Source organism: Motacilla alba, chromosome 2 (genome assembly GCF_015832195.1).
Source record: "Motacilla alba alba isolate MOTALB_02 chromosome 2, Motacilla_alba_V1.0_pri, whole genome shotgun sequence".
In the NCBI taxonomy this organism is placed as follows: Eukaryota; Metazoa; Chordata; class Aves; order Passeriformes; family Motacillidae; genus Motacilla; species Motacilla alba.
Window position 1 is genome coordinate 127,268,311 of NC_052017.1, and position 21,055 is coordinate 127,289,365.

Consider the following 21,055-nt stretch of genomic DNA (forward strand, 5'->3'; position numbering starts at 1 on the left):
TTCTTCAACAAAGGTAGTTTCATAATTTGCTCAGTTAAAACAGCTGACATATAGAAGGCAACAAATCAAGGGCAGCCTATATTCTACCCATTAGTTAATTATGTAAAAAATGATTTGGTTTCAACACATTCACATAATATAAAATATTACATACTTTACCTGGTTCAACAGAAGCTCTAGAGAACTATTTATTAAATCAAAATTTTACTAAAAATAGAGATCTTCCAATTTACACATCACTAATACTAAATTTGATTTGTAAGTCATAACAGCAAACACATTTAAAGAATGGCAGATCAAAAAGCTATTGATATATTTACAAATCATCTTCCCACTTTTGAAAGGGCAATTTCCCTCCCACTTCAACATCTAAAAAACCTGTTTATTTGGGTTACACAAATACTCTGCCATTTGTATAAGTCTGTATCGCAGTGTTGTCAGTTTTTCCAAGGCATTAATATGCTTGTCAAGGGTTCATAATTATGTCAAGACAGAAAGTTTTTTCAAAGCCAAGCACACACAGTTACGTACATGCTTCAATCTGCAATGACTGTTCAAGTGTTTCAGGACATCAAGTTAAGCATGCACAAGGATCCGGCCGCAGCTCATGCATCTAACCCAGAATCCAGCCCCAACCTTCTCCTGCACAAGATCTTTCTGCAAAAAAAATTCATTGCCAAAGGGCATTTGCAAAAGATCACATTTGTGTTTGTGCTAGAAACTGCAATCCTTCCCACAAACAAGCACCCTTCTCAAATCAAAACAAACCTTCCCAAGTTAAAGTTAAGGTTACAGAACAAAGGAGTTCACCAAAGTCCGTCCTTTCTTTCCAGCGGTCGTGGTCAGACATTTCCCCGCAGTCCTGAGAGAAGCCAAAATTCCACTGATTTCAATGAAAACAAGTGGTAAGGACTGCAGGATTCTACCCAGAATTTGGCAACTGTGGAGCTCTCAAAGTGACACAACTGCCTCTGGCATTTGGAAAATAACCTCCAAAATGTGGTTAAGACTCCACAACTTGGGTACAATAACTACTTTAATAAAATGATTTTTATTTTGTATGTAATTCTCTACTTGTCACAATGTTCTTACATAGGCAATAAATTTACCTTTCAGTTGTGCCCCTAGCATGAATTGTGTATTTTTCAATTGCCTAGACTTTTGTGTAACACTTTAAATTTCCATAAATGCATGCAGCATTCTCTGAATTGTTGTTATTGTTTGATCTGATTTTTATGGCCATAAACCCATAAACCCTACCAAAACTGAAAAATTCTCCACTGACCAAGTGGCCCTATTAATTTCACTGAGATCATTTAAACATTAAGTTTTCTACCAAGTGACAATAGCACAATCTGGCTGAAATACTGTCTTATAGTGGAATACATCATATTTTGGATTCAGAGTTACACATTTGTAAAGATATATTCATGTTTTGCTAACTTTTTCTAATTTGGCCACTAGAAACAATTATGGTCAAATATGTTAAACTATGTAATATATAAAAATTCAATATTTCTGCTGAATAGCCTACTCATTTTCCATAGCTGGTAAAATATTTTACACATCTTACTGTAAAAAAGTTCTTATTAAAAAAAAAAAATCTGTCATCCACTTTACAATGAAGACATCACTTCCATTTGCTACTCTTCCTTTGTTTCAGGCCCATGCTCATTTTTTCTATTTGCCACATTTTCCAAAGTGATGGATGCATTTTGCTATACCCATTCTACACTAATCTCCTTCTCTAAATGTATTTTTGCTTCCTGAATTGTAAACTGCTGCTGTTGTTCAAATGTACATGCAAAACTGTCTAATGTCTGAGCTTCAGTGAAAGCAGAATGCCTCAAACAATTTGTAGTCTTACATGAGTGTTATAAAAAAGGATCAACATGTTGTATTACCATGGAAATTTTGAAAAACATACTTTCCCAAACAAATATTACTTTTTCTCAATGGTATGAAGTAATGAAAACCACATGTGTAAATCTGCGATCCGTGCAGTAGTTCAAGCTGCAGCTAATAGAAAATACAGAGAGTGAACTCTGCCATATAAAGGATTCTTGTTACAGAAATATAATGTGAAAACCAGATGCAGACAGAAAACCTTAATCACAGATGGGAATGTAATCACTGGCATACAGAACACTTTTTTGATCAATCTCAACCATATGAGAAATGTATTTATTTTCTAAGGAATGCAATAACTCTAGAGAGTCTTCTATTTGAATTCAGTTAACCTCATATTCACAATGCTTTTATCTTATATGTGTAGAGAAGGGGGATATAACCTAAGCCAAGACTTTTAGAAAAGCCATTGGCCCTGGCAAGTCATGCTTGTATCAGCTTATCTTTCAAGGAATTAATAGGATGTAAAGACTACAAATATCAGGATCAGCCTCAAATGAAACAAACCATTATTGTACTTCCTAGTTACTGCCAGAAATCCCTTTATCACCTAAGCACTTCCCCAGTTAAATTTTCCCTTTCATATGCGGCTCTTCAAAAATATAATGCTAAGAGCAAGCACGCTGTCGCACTCCAGTTCTGTGAATCAGAACTGGAGTCCTATAGCAAAGAATCTCTCTCTATTAAAGCTGCAGAGCCATCAGTTCAAAAACAAGTTTACCTGGGGCTTCCTCCTAACTGCTGGAAGTCCCTCCACCCACACAGCCCCCGGGGGTTAGCAGGAAACAAAGGAGCACAGCACCGGGCAGCTATCCAGCTACATCAAGTGTCTAAACTGCCTTTTACCAACTCTACCAAGGCAAGACCCAGGTAACTCCTGTCAGTTTCACTGCTGCTGACAGTACTATTACAGTAGTAGTAAATGCATCATGTAAAATAGGGACTGATACCTCAAACTGCAATATATAATAAATTTTTTAAAAGAAGAACCACAAGCAAAACCTAAAACCCCAACTTGTACTCGGAAATAAAACTTAAGAGACAAAAGGCATTCAGAGATGAAGCCTCTGGGGTCTTGGGTACCAGCAGTGGCAGTTTTATTTCCTGGCTGCCCCCGATCACTGCGGCACCCACCTCCTGAATGCACCCAGTCTACCCAAGAATACACAGCACTGCCTGACTGTCAACAGTTCACAACTGAGCCTATTAAGGTAACATAAAATTGGTATAAATTTATTTTAACAGCATAATTAAGTAACACAAACCACAATGATTTGGTAGCTGTTACACCGAGGCAGAGAGGGGATGACAGAAACCCTTTGACAGGCACAGGGTAAGCAGATTCTCCCTCTCTGTTATAGCCTCCAAGTCCATTTGCCATCATCTCATTTTCGGTGCCTGCAGTAAGAGGACACAGTCACTTCAGTACCCCACCACAGGGCTCCCAGAAATAGCACACCACAGGTGTCCATCAGACTAACTTTGCTGAAGTTCCTGTAAAGATGCATTCTGAATTGAATGCCTGTACTGCAAGGTGAATTTTGAAGTCTGCTACTTGTTTTTTTCCTCCCATGTTAACCACTACCAAATTGTTTGATAAAACTTTGATTCCACCACTGCAACCAAACAGTTTTTAAAGCATCTTGTCTCTTCTGAGACTTAACTTTAAATTTCTGAGACTGCAGCACTAATAGATATCGCAGAAGTCAACATTTAACACTTAAGTAATATGGGATGGATATGCTTGTCTTATTTCTAAACAAGCATGCCTAGATTAATAATAAACTTTGGCCAGATACGTATTTTCATTTGCATGTTTTTCTTATAACATCATCATCATGTGTGTGTGTAGAGTGCTAAAAATGGAATGAAATCTTCCAGCTGAAAACAGTTCCACGTGACAAAACAGAGAGGGATCCTGAAAACTCCTGCTTCATGTCATGTGCGAGTGTGTGTGCCTGTGTCTTTTTTTTTTTTTTCCTCTCATCTAATTTCATCTGCGAGAGACTGTCCCTAGAGGACAAGACAAGAGAGAACCAATTATATCCAGCAGTTGGTTTCTCCAAAATGAAGGCATCTGTTCCATGCCAACGACTTCCACACGGAAGAAAAACAGAACTTTGAAGGCATCTGCGTTCATGGTTGACAGTTGCAGATCTTAGGGTCTACTGTAATTGCCCAGCTGCAAACATGATTTGGTTGCTGCTGTTGTCAGCTGATCTCCTTGCACTGAAAAGAAGGGAGCTTAAATAACAAATAGCTGGATAAAAATCAGATATTCTTCCACAATACTGACACCTTTTCCCTTCTGAAGGAGGTATTTTTCCTGGCACAATGGGTTTGATGGAAGTAAATTGCAAAATGGTTCTTAAACTAACATTTTACAAAATATTCTACTTTAAAATGCTATTCTTTAAATAATGTACCAGTCCAAGCACAATGTGTTCATTATCTGCTAGCATTTCAGGCTGGTATTTTCTAAGAGTGATTCAGAAACCAGTGTGATTCACCAACTACATAATCCTGCAGCCCACCTTATTTAGTCAAGTAGTCTCAGTAATATCAAGAGTACACCTGAGCAGAAGCTCAGTTTTCACCCAAAATGCATACGGCAAATAAATAACTAGTGTATTTATCACTTAACTCACATCACTTCCAACATGAGTGAATAATTTCCAAAAGACATTTTAAAGAAACATTACTGGTAATTCAAAATCTGGCTTACAGCGCTGGGTGCCGCATTTGCAGTGAGATACTCAGCAATGCTGTGCACCTTCACTGGCAAAAAAAAAATCAAGCAAGCTGTTAACAAGAAGCTCATATAAAGTAGAAAGACCCTAACTGATTTTCCAAAGCACAGGACTGAGTGTCATTTAGAGATCCATGACTACTGATGGTGCAGTTGCAACAAAGACAAATAAAACTGGCCTAAGAAGAAAATACACTGACATTCTCCATCCTCAATTCACCAGATAAAAGTGGCTCATAGTTTCCAGAAATATTTCATGTGCCTCTTGAGTATTTGTAGTTTGCTTACCTAGGACTTTTTATGCATATCTTGAAAGAAGAAAAACAGTATATGATAGGGAAATACTTTTTTAAAAATAGAATTGTTATTCTGCTGGATTCCAGCTGCAATCCCAAACATACTCTGCAGCAACAGCATTCTGCCTTCCCAGCCAGGTAGTCACTCAGCTTCAAAAGGACAGAAGGGATTCCCAGACAGTCTCCCTTGCTTGGCACATACCTCAAATTATTATGAATGCCTGAAGTAGTGAACCTGGGGGGACACAGTAGGTCTGACACTTCCTGACCACTTCTAAATTCCCTCCAGGAAGGACAAGAGTTGGGAGTGAGGACAATTAACACAGCCACCTGTTTCCTGTGACCTCCTAAGGGGCAGATATGGCCACTGATGACTTGCTCTGGCAATGTCACTGAGGTCCTGCCCATCCTTCTCTTCCCAGAGAAGCCATGGAATAATAAAAACAATAGTGGCCAATAATAGCTCTGTAAGAGATAGTGAAATTTAGGCCTGGACCTAAAAACAAATGAACGAACAAACAAACAAACAAACAAAAAAATTAACATCAGAAGCTCCCCAGGTGAAGAGGGTGAGACCAATAAATCCCAGAATGTGGAAGGAAAATTGCACATTGATACCCGCCCTTCTAACTACTGTAGCTGGTATTTACTATAGCTGTGAACTTGTCTGAAAGTCTGGAGCAGGCTAAAACACAATTTAAAACAGATCTTGGGCTAGACCAGTTGAGAATCCTGGCCCAATGGACTCAATAGGAATCTGTAAGCACTATTATGAAAGGAATAGGCTTTTTCTTTCCTTTATATGGCAGTCTTGTCAGGGAAGTCTGTAATTTACAATTCAAAAAGAATGCTCTTCTTTACACTGAGACCTGAGCTAGCCCATTTTATTAGGGAGAGATCTAGAACTAAGTCTGAGAGCCAATCTAAAAAAAGTATTGTCAAGATCACAGACATAAGATGGGAGCACAGAAATCCTGAAGGTCCAGCTCCTTAAACTGGCATTTTAACTAAAGAAACACTGACTTCAGTGAGAACTAGGTTTGGGAGTACCACGTAAGATCTGAGTTCCAGTATCTAATTCAATGTGTACAAGGTCTGCTGATCCATGGAGTTGCATTAATTTATCATGGTGCACATGAAATGTGAACAACATTCAGAAACTACCTTGGGCTATTCAGTTCAGTAGATTGGTTTCCTTGTGCACCTGTAGCATGCTTTAATACAGGTTGCAGCCTGCTTTTCCAGCATTAAGTGGTTTGCCATCAAGTTTTAAAACAATAAATAGTAGAGTCATGAAACAGGTTTTGCTTAATGGTTCCTGGAACCCAGTGACTTCAATCACTAAAACACTTCCTATAACACTACCCTTAAATACTTTTAGCAATGTCACCATTAAAATAAAATAAAAAATCATCCTGGCAGTACCATCCATTGACAGCACACCCATAGGTGTCATTATTCCCACATTTGTTGGCAGCTTTTTCTGGCACCATTATGCTTTAATGGCTCTGGCAACAAACCCCACCTGGATTTCACTGGAAGCGCTCCTCTGGAGCACTCTTCCCAAATATCCTTTGCAGCATTTTGTCTCCTCTGCTGCACCCTAATCATCCCACTTTATGGCAATAGCCTCACCCTCTCACTGTCAAAGCCTGAGCTGGTCTTGGAGAATTCTCTTCCTGAACTTGTCTAATGCCTGTGTGATTCAATGTTAGAATGCATTTTCCAAGAGGATTTCAGAACAATATCTTAGCTGCTCAGGATAGATGTTCACTCACATCTCAGCTTTAAAATTCTTTTTACTACATCCCAGTAGCACAACGTGACCAAACTAATGGGACAGTAAAGCACAGGCACAAAACCCTATATAGTCTGATGCTTCATCAGAGTTTGTTAAACTTGTGACTCCCAAAAAGCACACACAGCCTTATTCAACATGCCACAAAACCTGTCATGGTAACATGCAGAACTAACATTCTGATACTGCCATTACCAAAGTAAAAGAAGAAAAAAATAGAAAAGGTATTTTAAAAAATAAGCAATTGTGGGGGAAAAGTGGTGATGTTTGGGGGGCTGAATTGTTGGAACTTTTTTTTTTTCCCCCGAGGTATTTAAAATGACACCTGGGCCACAACCAAAAGGGGCACCTGTGGGGTCATCAGAAATCAAAAAATGTAGACAGCAGATTTCCAAATAAAAGGCACTACAAAAGAAAAAAAAAATAGTGGTAATGCCTACTACTTATGCAAACTGCATATTAACATCCAACATGGCAGACACACATAAGCCTCCTAGAGCTCCAGAAGTATCTACAGCCTGGTACAATATGTAATGGTCATACAACCTCATATGCTTGTCTGAATTCCTGGGCTTTACTCTCTGTAGCAACTTGGCTCTCCATAAATGATACCTATTTTATTACACACCGCTGCCTGCCACCATGTGCATATTAATTCCACTCCACTAGGTGGAGTCTTCTGTCTTTCCAGTCTGCAACCTAATTTCCAAAAGAACCTATTATCTATCCTCCATGAACCTTGCACTTTTACTTTACTATAAGTGCCAGAGTATACCTGTCTTGATAAACATAAAAATGAATCAAATGCCTTCCAAAATGATTAAAGGAATCATGAGCTTTCCCATGAGGATCCCAAATCAGCATGTTACAACGTGGGATCATGCAGGAATATTGTTGCTGTACAGTTCTACAACACAACTGTACTTTCAAGAACACTACATTTGAGAAATAATACTGAGTATAAAAACATATCCCTTAAATAAGTCAACTTATCACACATGTCCAAAAACTACATATAAACAACCCAAGTTTCAGAACTTCTATTAAATTCTTTTTGTGTATTCTGAAATACTTTCGAGTACCTCGGATGCCTTCCTTTTCCAGGCATCCCGAAATGTGTTACGGAAAACAAGAGGGAACATTAGAGCATTCACATTTCCATTCACAACCAGTGGAGTTAAATATGGCAACTATTCAACAGGAACAGCAAAACTGTATGCAGCATTTCTGGCAAAGATCAAGAAAACAGAACACTCCCATGGATGTGTTCAGAACATTTAGATAAGAAAATCTGGACACCCTGCATGCAGCTATAATCTTTCTTTTGGGGCAGGGCTCCACGCCAACCCCTGTGCAAAGTAGCAGAAAATCCCACGACCAAAGTAAAAAGCTCCTTGGTTTCAAAACTCTTCAGGTAGGCAGTCTGCTCTCACACACAGTGCCAGAGCATTTGCTCGGCAGTATCTGCGAGCAGAAAGCCCCACGTAGGCACGGAGCACGAACGCCAGGCTCCCCAAGGCTCTCACATCCCCGGGTCAGCCGAGGTAGGGCCTCCTCAGCGCCGCTCCTGCTGTTGGCAGATATCACCAGCTATTTAAGGCTACAGACATTTTGCCCCAATCGGCCATGTTTTCTGTAATATTTACTTCTCGTACATATGTCTATAACTATGTATACATCCCACAGAAGGTGAGGTTTAACAGGGTTAGCTTTGTTGGGGAAAAGAAGGTTTGGAGGAAAGGAAACAACTTTCATGTTGAGAAGATTTGAATCTAGTGACTGTCATGGGATGTAAACACTCTTCTGGGGAGGGAGGCTTTTTGTTGTGTTTCAGGAGAGCACAGAGTTTTGGATAAAATCTGTATAAATAATTATCTCTCTGTCATTCAACATAAATTTATGCACATGTGTGCACACAGTTATGCTGGGGAATACAAACTATAAAGTAGACATACCACAGACTTCTAGACAACCTACCACAAGCACGGATCTCACACAGAATCCATTCTATATTTAAATTTCAGTTTATTGAATTTTAATTATTTCTGATCTGTAGATCACTTTGAGGAAAATCCCCCAAGGTCAAAAGTGTACAAATCCAATTGCAAAACCAAACAGAAGCATCAGCAAGGCCTTTTCCCATGCAAACACTTACCAAAAAAATTTGTTCCTGACTACTAGATTAGATTAGAATTCAACAGCTAAAACCCATTCTAATATTAAAACCAGGTAATTTGCTATGTTGAAATAAAACAATAAAAGCTCTCATTCTATTCTGCACATTTACTCATGTTATGTACACAGTGCTCCATAGATGTAACAGTGAATTATCCCTTCTTCATTTAGATCCTTATTTATAAAATTAACAAGCACATATATTTTCCATTAGGTTATTGTCGGATTTTTTTGTTTGTGGGTTTTTTTAAAAAGCAACAGTGTTATGTTCTCCAGAGATGCTTGTGATAGAAAATGTATGCTCTACCACCACTATGCTTTCCAAGTCATAGAACTCACTTGGATTAGCAGTTCCACAACCATGAATATTTTTGTATATATGCATTCAAATATGACTCCATTATTTCATTTACCATGGAAAAAGTTACTCCAAAATCCCCATTAACTGAAATGTCCTTGATGAGCCTAAACTTAAGATTTGCAGGTATATCAGGAATGAAACAAGCCAAAGAATGTTGTGTCATATACTGAACTTCCTTTACATTGCTCAAGGTCCTCAGTAGTACATAAAGCTGTGTTGCTGCAATGGGGAAACAGTCACATGTCATTTTAAGATACAATCATAGTTTATTAATAAAATTATTTTAAAAGTACGAGTTAAATCCTTTTACCAACATAGTGACATTCAACTATCCAGTGTCATTTTTCCAGTTCAAATAGATATGGTCCTAATTGCATAATGCCATTTTATCTGCTGAAGATAAAAGTGCCGATAAACAAAAATGCACATTAGGCAGGAGATTTTTCAGAATAGATTTTTTTTTCAAATAACCCACTTGCATTAACAAAAGATTGCAATGGCTTCCAAATTATAGGGTGTTATTTTTAGTGGAAGTAGTTCAATATTCATATTGGAGCAGATGTAGCAGTTTAACAAAACAGCTCTTCAAATCCTGCACAAATTGAAAACAGGAAAACTGATTGCATTTTCTCTTATCACTTTCCTTTTCTGAATTGACACTTTTGGCCTTCTGAAAATTTACACATGGCTTTCATCTCAACAGCACCTGCTGATCAAACAGAAACCTAACATTTTCAGGAAAATGGTATAAAGGACTAGCTTTCTTTTTACCATCTTAAAGGGCATCGGCAGTCCACTTGATGGCAACAATTGCTGAGTAGATGGCACACAAAATACATTTTATATTTTCAGTCCACTTACTTTTAAAAATTAGTTAAATCATAACAGCTCTTCTGTATTTGCTCTTTGTCTGCTTTAAATTAATTTCAGTCTCTATCTCTGCATTACCCTGATGGGTTCCATTCTACAGTCAGCTAGATTTTAAAGATGATGTGAAAGCCTCTGAAATAATAAACACATTGCATGCTCTGCAGACAGAGGTCTTCTTTATATACGCATTTATATGCAATTGTATAAACTGATATATACAATTATGCATTCATGTGCACATATTGCACAGACATTTCTTTTTATGGTGCTTATAGCAAGGGAAAAATGTGTGTGTGTGTGTGTATATATATAGATATACATATAGGCATGTATGTTTCATTCCGCTATAGTCTCACTGCATTGAACTCTCTGAGCACTGTCGTTTGAACATGTTGAGGGGAGAGAAATTCAAAGGGCATTGATTTATTTCAAAGTTGTTCTTTGTTTCCCTTGCAGTCTTCAGACTGGGAGAAGGTCTAGCAGATGCTCTAGAACTTGAGCATCAAGACTGGTTTGAGATGCTGCCATTGGGGAACATGGCAAGCATGCAAACAGCACAACCAGAAATCCTTGGGCTCCTGCAAAAGTTAAAGGTATCAAGTCACATATATAAAAAATGACACATAAGTACCTTGTTACCCCGTCTGCTTCTGAGCCTGTAAACTCTGAAGTGCAGCAGCAGGTAATAAGGACCATCTTCCTTTGTACATAATTCTAGGTGTAATTAAAGATACTCCTGAAACCTGCTATGTGTCAGCTTCTTAACTGATAGAGCCCTCACCCCCCTGAAGTACTCTGCTGCCATCCATTACCATTCTGCTTCAGTGATAAGGTAACCTGAAGGCAGAGATGACATACAGTAATATATGTGCCACTCCAGACAGTTGGTTCATGAATTTCAGTGTTTCATCATGCTCACTGAGGCAATCGCAAACCTGAAATGTCAATATGTTCAGTCAATGGAAGTAAAATAATGGGGCTCTATTGTCTTACCCTATCGATCTGCTGCTGTCAACAAGAATACATGCCCTCCTGGCTTTAAACAAATTTTAATTAGGCTTTTAGTTACCAGATCATATCTATATATCTATCTGTGCAAACACTTGACAAAGTGAAACAGCAGTATAAATATTTCAAACTTTTAAATATAAAGGTAATTGTTTAATGTTGCTTTAAGATATGACCACTGATAGAGCCGTTTGCTCAAGCAGCGTGCGTGCACACACTGAGCATGCAATTCATTTTCATCTGGAAGAGAACTTAAAAAGCACCACCAGAAGTCCATCCGAAACAACAAAAAAGAAAGAGCTAAGTGGCCACTTTTCCCGAAGCCCGGTGTCATCCTCTGCGGGGATTGTGGAAGTCAGGAGCCTTGACTGAAACCAGCCCAGGAGTGAGCGGTGGGTGCCCAGGCGTGACAGGCCGGGGCTGTCACATCCCCTCGGCCCCGCTGCCACCCCAGGCCGGGGCTCCTTCACCCCGTCCCGCCAGACATCCAGACACGGCACTCTCTGCTCCTCTGGGCTGTGTTTAAAGTGGGGTCCCTTAGTCACCACCTTTGTTCTGCGGCCACCTCCTCCCTCCCCGCGGCCAACCCGGCAGGCGAGACCCTCTCCGCTCCCCTCGACGCTGCCCGGGGGCGGGGGGAGGCAGCACAACAAAAGGCAGATCCCGTCTCCCCGCCGGCTAATCTCTGCCCGTAAATCCCCCGCCCGCTCCGGGGGGAGATAATAAGTGGTTACATCTTCACTTCTCCCCGCGCCTATCGACTTGTGCAGCGCCGAGGGAGCCGCAACGGGCCGGGCCGGGCCGGGGAGTGTGAGGAGGCGAGGGGTGTCCCCCCGCCCGCCTCTCCGCCTCTCCCGCCCGCGGGTGGAGATTTTACCTTCCGGCGGCGGGAGGGACGAGGAGGCGCCGGCGCGGCCCGAGCTTTGTGCGCCTCACGGCTTATCTGAGGCGCAAGGACGGAGCATCGCGGCTCCGCGGCCCCGCCGGCGCGGGGGGGGCGGCACGGCGGCGTGCATCAGGGCGATTACAGTATCAGCGCGGCCCAGATGGCGGCCGGAGGATGTGCGAGGCTGCGGGGCCGGAGCCGGCCCGGGGTCCCCGGGGAGGCCGCGCCCGGCACGAGGAGAGGCACCACCTCCGCGCCGCCCACCGGGGGAGAAGGCGGCGGTGCCCAGGTCTGCGTGTGCCTGCCCTCTGGCCGGCGTCCGGCCCGGCTCCGACCCTGGAAGTTGCCTAACACCTCTCCGGGATAAGGACCCTGCCAGGAGTGGCGCAGCGCTGGCTCCCCAAGGCTCCTCTGCCGGAGATCGCCGCCACCCCCACTAAGGCGATCGTCCCTGTGAGTGCCCCCAGCCCGGCTCTCCTTTCACAGGCCATACCTACTGCTGCAGCCCGGCTCCCCCCTCACAGACCATGCCTACATCCCGCACGGAGCACGGCGGCCGCTGGCCCAGTACAGTCACAGACTGTACCCGCTCCCAGTTTGGCTAAGTCCCTACCTAATCCAGCCTGCTCATTGTCACCGTTGGCATAAGAGCCTGAACACAGCACTGCTGCTACAAAGCGGTGGCATCACTCACCAGAGGATGAGTGATAAGGAGAAGCAGGTCCCTAGACAACTCAGGTTCTGTGAAAACTGAGGGGCAGTTTTGTCGGGATTCATCAAAGAGCACAGGGTTAGCACGAGGCATGGGAAGGGGAGACAGCAAAGCAGCCTGGCCTGCCTACCATAAGCACAGCCAGCCAGCAGAACAGCTATGCCAGCACCAGGCACTCTATGTGCTCGGGTTTTAAGGTTTCTAAAATGTTTCTCCCTGGGAATCAACACTTATTTGTTAGGAAGCACATCTACATCGCACGTCTGCCCAGGAGTACCGTGAAGGAGGGGGGAGGACAATGACAGCGCGCTGAAGTGAGACTGGCATTGTTCAGTGCAAAACTCCTTCCAAAATCACTCGTCCAAGATAGTAGTTTATTCCACAAGAAAAGGAATAAAGGGAATTTGACACATAATACAAAGTGAAAACCAGAACCTAGATGGGGGAAGGGCATGTGTGTGAAAATCGTGTCACCGCAATGAATGTCAGATAAAAAAGGGGTCTGTCACAAATCCTCCACTAATCCAATAATGTGAAAACCTCTTGGTATCACTGAGACATAGCACAAGGTATATTTTTTTATAAACCACTCTATATGTTTAGCCTTGGAAAGGCAGCAATTGGCCAGCTGTTCCTATCGCAAAACCAGGACCTTGATTTTTCAGTGAAGGCAAACTGATTTTCACATGTCAAATTTATTATGCATTCCTCAGCCAGTATTTATACCCTGAAGAAGGGCCACTTCTCCCTCAACTTCCTCCAGTTGTCAGTTGCGTGACAACCATATTTAGAGGTAATCAGACAGGTCATATTACAAAAGTTAGTCAACTTGTTTGAAACCTTAGCTCCTAAACTTAATGGCATGTTCTAAGCATTTCTAAAGAAAAGTGACTTATTAATTAATTCAGCCTGCAAGGTAATACAGATTTCTTTCTGCATATGTTATTTTTAACTGTTACACACAAATTAGAGACTGCTCTTTTTTGGTATTTCTGTTACAGAGCTTTTCCTTGAAATACATACATATCATGCCATGATTTAGCAACTAATTTAGGATCTTCCAGATTCTCATCTTGCAGGGCCACCATGTGCATCTTATGTCTACGTTGACCATACTTTTATTACTCAAATCACAAAACTCTAAAAAAAAATCTAATCCAGGGTCCTTCCTAATGTAAGCAGTTTGCTATGAAAACACATTTAAAAATAAAACAATGTGTATTAATAAAATAAATACAATCAGATTACAAATGTGTAACAGAAGTGGCGTTCCATAAGCACAGCTGTCTCAAAGTCCAAGCTGCAGGCTAGAAATCTTAATTTCAACTGACTCTCTTGTAATAATGGGTTACCTTCCTCTAAAGCGGAAAGTCCATCTGCCCCAGGCAGATAAGTTTTGAAGCATTAAAATAGATAAAAATCTAACATTTTCTTTCTTGCATTGAATATGTGAATTCTAGTGTGCTATAATGTGAGAATTCCAACATATGACTATTATGGCATAATATCTCATAGCTCAGCTTGTCATTACCTCACTTGTAATTCTTATGTTAATTATGTTCATAATTACTATAAACAGATGTGGTAGAAATTCATGTGACCTTTTACTTCAGAATGCATTTCTCACTCTTTCCACTTTTTTTTAATAATGTAGGTTAAACCAGAGGAAACTATTTCTGACACACTCCGCATGTATGTGTGTACATATTTAACATGAAACCATTTCTGCCTCATATTTCAGGCAAAGGACCACCTACATGCCAGTACATTGACATGAAAGTGATGATAACTGAAAAGTCTACCCTGAAACATACCCCTAAATAACTGTGCCTACAGTGAACCTTTTTGATTAAGCCTAGCTAGAGACATCACTGAAGACTAGGACTTAAACGGAGCACTGCATTTTTATTCAGGACCTTTGTTAATGCAGCAGTATCCTGCTTTACAACTACAAGTACATAACAGCCATACAGCAATTTATTTCACTCACAGACAAACCATCACCGTCTGTACACAAAACACATTTACAATAAAATCACCATGGATTTCATTAAGAGAAAGGCTCCTCGAATTTCATTTCTTTGGACCTAATCTATAATTAGTGTGGACAGACAGGTGCAAACCCTTCTCCTCTACAGATGGCTACTGGAAATGGTGCAAAATAGCTCCTTCTGTTTAAACAACACACAGATAACCTGCTCTGCTCTTATCACTTACAATTACCTCCATTATACTGAACTAATGTTTACTTTAATAAAATGTCCACTGTTGTCTAAACGTTATTTGGAAACTTTCATATCAATGGCAGAAAAAAAAATGAAGATGGAAGTCAGTGTCTTTCAGACGAAAATTTGGAGGGGAGGAAATAAAAAAAAAAAAAGCTTTTAAAGAACAGGATAGAAGACTTTGATTTTATGTCTGATGTTCATTTTTCTTTATCCACAAAACCACACAGTCTGCTACTTCCTGATGTATTTGTGCTACCATATATTAAACTAATAAAGTTTATAGTAAGAATAGGATAACTGCATTTTAAAAGCAGGTCTTTAAAAAGGAACATCTATGTGGAAAACCAAGACCCATTGCCTTAAAAGTTCAGTTTTTAAACCAACTGTTTTAGATCTCCGATGTGAAACATCATGAAGACAGTGTAACCCGGAAGCCAATGTTTTAAAGATTTACACTCTCATTACTTATACTAAATTCAGTGTCAGTTTCAACTTTTTAAATGTTGTTTTAAAGGCTGTATGAAAAAGGGCAGGGTGCTACTAACTACATGGATCAAGGATTTTTAATGTATTCAGATTAAAACAATTATCTTTTCACATTTCTTTAGCCAAGACATGAGAAATGGCCCCTTCAGAACACCAAATTCATGTTTTATTTCAGCTATTAAGTCTTCTTGATCTCTGCATGACAACTTAAGTTTCTACAGAACAAAGAAGAAGACCTTCTCCTCTACCCCCCAATCTAAGTCTGAAGCTCCTGCAATAGCAACATACTGATATCCTTATTCAATTAGCTAAAGATTTAACAGTAATGGACTGTGGCAAGTGGATTTGAAAGTTGAAAATGACAATTGCAAGCCCTTTCTCCCATCACCCCCAATGCAAACACTGCAGATGCCTATTTCACCCAAAGCGTCTGGCAATGAGGAGTTTGCAGTCTGCACAGTACCTCAGTCAGGCAAGCTTCACATTCAACGCCTGTCGTCTGAAGTTCGTTTCAGAGAAGTGAGAAACAGGATTTGACAGGGAAGAATGCCCTGAACTGACTATCCACTGACCAGCACTCCAGGTGGAGCTATTTTTCTCCCCCATTATTCCAAAAACAATACTCCCAGTAAAAAACTCCATGTGCACACAGGCATACATAGTGTTAAGTGTACACAGATGAGAGATACCGTGTGATGTTTTACTGGTCCATTATTTAAGCATGAAACAAGTTAACATTAAGGTGGTCAAAAATGGTAGAAGGCAGTGTTTTGCTTAAAAAGATTTTGGAAACTATTTAAAAGCTCAAAGCCTTTGAAGAAAAACAACTTGTGCAGCAGTTGCCAGGAAGCAGTGACCTAACACTGCTGTCTGCATTCCATTACAAACAGAATGGTTCTTGTCTCCCTACAGCATGCTCATGGCTCAAGAACCCAGCCGCTCACCCTTCTGCAAGCACAGGAGAGAAAGAAGTCCTGCTATCATCTCTTGTACCCCTCGCCTGCCTCCAGCTTGCCAGAGGCGCAAACTAATTCAAGAGTCTGTTGGATTTTTGGTGGAATTTGGTGTTTTCTTGCACTGATGCATGATTGAGCTTCTCATGACAGCGAAGGAAAATGACTCATTAATTGAAAATAGTAACAATTGTACTGAAGGTTCAGATATGGTGAAACTGACCTTAAGAAAGTTAACAATTATCAAACATAGTTATTGTAAGTTCCTAATTGAAAACCTTTACAGCAAATCTGCAGTGAATCTCACACCTAACAAAGCCTTTGCCAACTTCATATTTTCACAGACTGTACAGTTATGAATGAGCCATACTCATGTCTTTTCCTATTATCTTCCTATTGAAGGAGAGCCACAGAAACACCTAGTGCTAAAACCAGATTGCATAAACAAGATGGAGTAACTTTTTTACCATTCAGCCGAGCTGAAGGAAATTCCCTGATCATACTGAATTTCCTAAGGAAATCAGCCCAGAATAAACTGAATGAGGTTTTCAGACTTCCCATGGAAAGGTCAAGCATCAGCTTTAACAACCATTAGAAACCAGTTTCAATCCTCTCGGCTATCCAGATTCACTAAGCCGTTAACAGAAAAGCTGAACAGAAAATCTGGACAATAGAATTCAACTCTAAAAACGTCTTTCACATCTTGCCTCAAACTGCAGTTAACAAAGTTGCTTATTTAAACTTTCCATTGCATCTCTCAGGATGCAGAAATTGAGACGGAAATGTAAGGCTTCAAGGGTGTAGTTAAATAAATTATACTCACCCTTAGCCCTAACATATTGTGTTTACAAATACAATAATTATGTTTCTAGTTACATGTCAATGGAAGATATTTTCGAAGTCCTTCAAAAAGCATGCAAGCATTACTGTAAGTAGGAAATAAGTCAAAACAGATTAGTAGACCAGAAATGGGGAGGGGAAAAAAAAATCCTGCTTTGGTCAGCAACTCGGACCACCATCAGGGGATAAATCAATTTGCAGCAGCTGTGGACAGCCATTTAAGTCTGGGGCCTGAACAGATTAATTAGGAGAAGCGATGTTAAAAGTTAAAGGGGTCAGCGTTACATTAAGCACAGGAGTACTTGCTGGAGCAAACGCTTGGCTGTACATACCAAGACTCACAAGACATTCTTCTAGTTAGCCAGGGCTACGCCAGTAGCCAAGCGTTTGGCACTTGCCGCTTTCCCAGAGACAGCCGGCAGCTCCCGCAGGCTGATTTTAAGAGGCATGTACCCATTCTTGCCCAGCCCTTGCCGTGCTGTGCCCTCACCGCGTTCAGCATTGCCCGCACAGGCGGGCGCGCAGCCGTGCACACCTTGGGGCCGCGCTGGCAAGCGAAGGCAGGCGCTTCCCGCCCGGCTGCGATTGCCAGCGGAAAACTTAGGCAGCTCTTTCGGCCAGACGTGCTGCCGCGGACTCAGCAGATCGCAGCCCTCTCCCGAGCTATCTGCGGGGCGGGAGCTGCCGGCTCCCGGGCGTCACGGCCGGGCGGCTGCGAGAGACAGATCCTCTCCGTGCCGTGATTTAGGGCACGGCAGAGGTAGGAGGAGGGGGGCGGGCAGAGCCTGCCGGGGATCGGAAGATGGAAGGCTCCTCTCACAGAGAAACCCGAGCGGCTTCGAGGCGTCTGTTCCCCAGAGCGGCAATGCCGGAGAGCCCCCGGCTACGGTCGGGCAGGGCGGTGCTGCCGCGCCCGGCTCCGGCTGCAACCTGGGGGGGCAGGAGGGGGAGGCTGCTTCGACTCCCCATACCCTCGCCCTCCCTCCTTTAAACTTATCAGTGAACTGAAGGAAGCAACATTTTAGCTCCTGGTTGGAGCATGAACGATTTAAGAGCTGCGTCCGATTAGTTACTTTCGGTTTCTCTCTAACATCTAGGGGAGCAGAGTACAAGAACGACAGCTAGTTCGCTGTAAATTAACTCTGAAACGGAATCAGGGTGCTCCTGCTAGGGTGGCAAATCCTTCCCTGCACTAAACCAAATTTCTCAACTTTGGCACTAACAAAAGGACTCGAACTCCGCCAAAGTCAAAGGCTTGTCTAAATGGCCGGGAATGTGGTTTTCATCCTTCCAATCTCCCTTATCAATGGTCTGTTGCAAATTTATGGAGTCGAACCCTTCAGCACAGCCAGAGGAGATGACACATTTACATTGTATGGCAGTTTTGGAAATGCAATCCCTAACGTTATCCTGTCGTTTTAGGGAACAAGCTATTTGCAAGACCGCGGTACAACTAAAGGAGACGTGTGCCGCCTAAAATATTTCTTTCAAAATAGTCCGAAAAGATGTTGTCAGTGCTGCACAAACCTATGATTGCAGTGAAACAACAAGCGAAACAAAACAATCCCTTCAGAAATATTTCTGCCACTCCAACTCACACTGGCCAGCGCTAGAGCCTGGAGAGAGGGGAGGCAGGAAGGAAAAAGGCAAGTCCTAAATTCAGAGAGAAATCTGACGCTTTGTTATAATAGATGCCTGGGAGGGTTATTTTTGCCAAAACTGGGTTATTTGGTTTCTGAGCTCTTGAGCAGTATCCGGGGTGCTAGTTTGTAAGCCGGCGACAGAGCGTGTAAGGCTGCATGCAGCGCTAACCTGGCCCGGGCACAGCAGCAGCCCCGGTCCGCCTGGGTTAGTTACAGCCACGGGAGCCCCTCAGAGCCCGGGGAGCCCTGAGGCAGAGGAGAAATGGAAAGAAAAGGGGTTCGGGCTCCCCCCGCCCCGGCGCGCCCTGCCCAGCCCTGCCCGCGCCCGTACTCACACTGCAGAGGACCGGAGATGCCCACCATTCGCCACGGGCTGCGAGCTGCAAATAAAAGTTCCCGTCCTGCTCGGGGGAGAGACGGCAGCCCAGGCTGCTGGATGGGCGAGGGGGTGGGAAAGGGGAGAGCAGCGCCGCGCGGCTTCCCTTCCCAGTCCAGATGATCCACGTCCACAAAAGTCAAAACGAGCTGAGGAGAAACTCCAGCTGCTCTTCCCCCCCCACCACCCTCTCTCGCTCTTTCTTTTTTTTTTTTTTTAAAGGAGGATCAGCTCGAGAGAGACTACTGGTTCCACGGGAAAGGACAAGAACCAAAAATAAAGCAAAGTCTCCAAGTCGAGATAGTTAATGCCCAGGTCCTTCTCCTTGCTGCTGCTGCTGCCGCCGCCGCCGCCGCCGCCTCAAGACAAACGTGATGTGGAGCGCAGGGAGCGGCCGCTGTCAGTGGCGGGGTCTCTGCCTGTCCCCGAGCAGCCGACGCATAGCTGAGCCCGCGGCGAACCCGAGCCGAGCCGGGGGTGCGGTGCCGTGCGGTGCCGAGCCGAGCCCGCCGCCCGCCCGAGGCTGCGCCGCCGCCGCTCCGCTGCGCCCGGCTCCCGCTAGCAGGCAGCGCGCGAGGCAGGCAGCATACTGCCGGCAGCCGGGCCGGCCCCGCTACCCAGGTGCAGGGGGGGAGGGCTTAAAGCAGTGGGAGGTGATAGAGGTAGGAGACATCTGTGTCGTGAAGAGGTTAGTGGGGGTCAAGTATATGTTAACAATAGGCGAGCGTGGTCCCTCTCGGGCAGCCTGCCTACTCTTTCTTTTGCTCGCTCGCTTTTACTGGGTGGACATCTAACTTGCTCCCTAATGATGCCTCCCCGGCTTTAAGAGTCCAGACTGCCCTGCAGTAACCCAAGACAAACACTTTCTCTAGCCATCTGGAGAGCTCCTGGCTGCTCTGCCTGTGTCTCATCACTGTGTGAAGAGACAGCAGTGCTAGAAATCAAGCCACTCTCAGATCTACTCTCTAATCCCCTTCTGTTAGCTGATTTCTAGTCAGACTGTTTGCTTTTGCATTAGATAATAGCCTTAGAGAAAACAATTATCATTTTCTTTTTCCCTTTGTTTTTCCTCTTTCTAAAGTACAGTATTGAGGAAGGCCTCCCTCTCTTATTTTAAAAGAAATTTATAGTCTTTCATGGCTTGAAGAACCCAGATGCAATTTCACACTTTCCTGGAAGGGGATTCTGGATTCTTCTGAAAGCAGCGACATGGTCAAAACTGCAGTGAAAATTAATTACTATCATCTACAATTAATAGAAGCATGCCACCGTTTGACTTCGTGTTTCATTACATAATCATTTCGGTAGGCATCCATATATTTTCCAATTCATCAGTTATTCCCTTCTACGTGTTGCAGAGAATATTATTGTCAGTCACACAATCTACAGCAAACTGGTATCTCTGCTATCATGTTGTCACTATATAAAGAAGGCGTCTCCACAAAAAAATAAAAGAAAAAGAAAAAAAAAGAAAAAACATTTGCTTTAGAGTAAAAACGTGCATTTTTTTTTTTCAGATTACAGATAATGGATTGGAACTGTCAGAAATGCTGGAACATTTAGCTTCATTTTTTTCCAATGTCAGATGTTAAGTAAAAGAGTGAGCATGGAATAGAACTTCTAATCAAGCTGCCTTCTTTATTCCTGTACATACACGTACACACATGCACACACACACACATACACTATAGGCCTGATCTTGCAAATTTACAAATACTTAATTTTAAACACATAAATAGACCTATTGAATGCAAAGTAGCATTCTG

General features: G+C 42.5%; 1 protein-coding gene across 7 annotated transcripts in view; it reads right to left on the bottom strand.

The window, feature by feature from the left end:
* Positions 1 to 20,619, bottom strand: part of RUNX1T1 (RUNX1 partner transcriptional co-repressor 1) — a 115,938-nt gene extending 95,319 nt beyond the window's left edge. The window contains exon 1 of one of the 7 annotated variants that reach the window (XM_038162446.1): positions 19,249 to 20,619. Coding sequence is in view for 1 of the 7 variants with exons in the window: in XM_038162482.1 (XP_038018410.1) it covers positions 19,249 to 19,276 (28 nt within the window). In the remaining 6 variants the exon portion in view is untranslated. The other 6 variants (XM_038162482.1, XM_038162517.1, XM_038162463.1 and 3 more) reach the window with 6 other exon arrangements.
* Between the last annotated feature and the right edge of the window lie 436 nt (positions 20,620 to 21,055).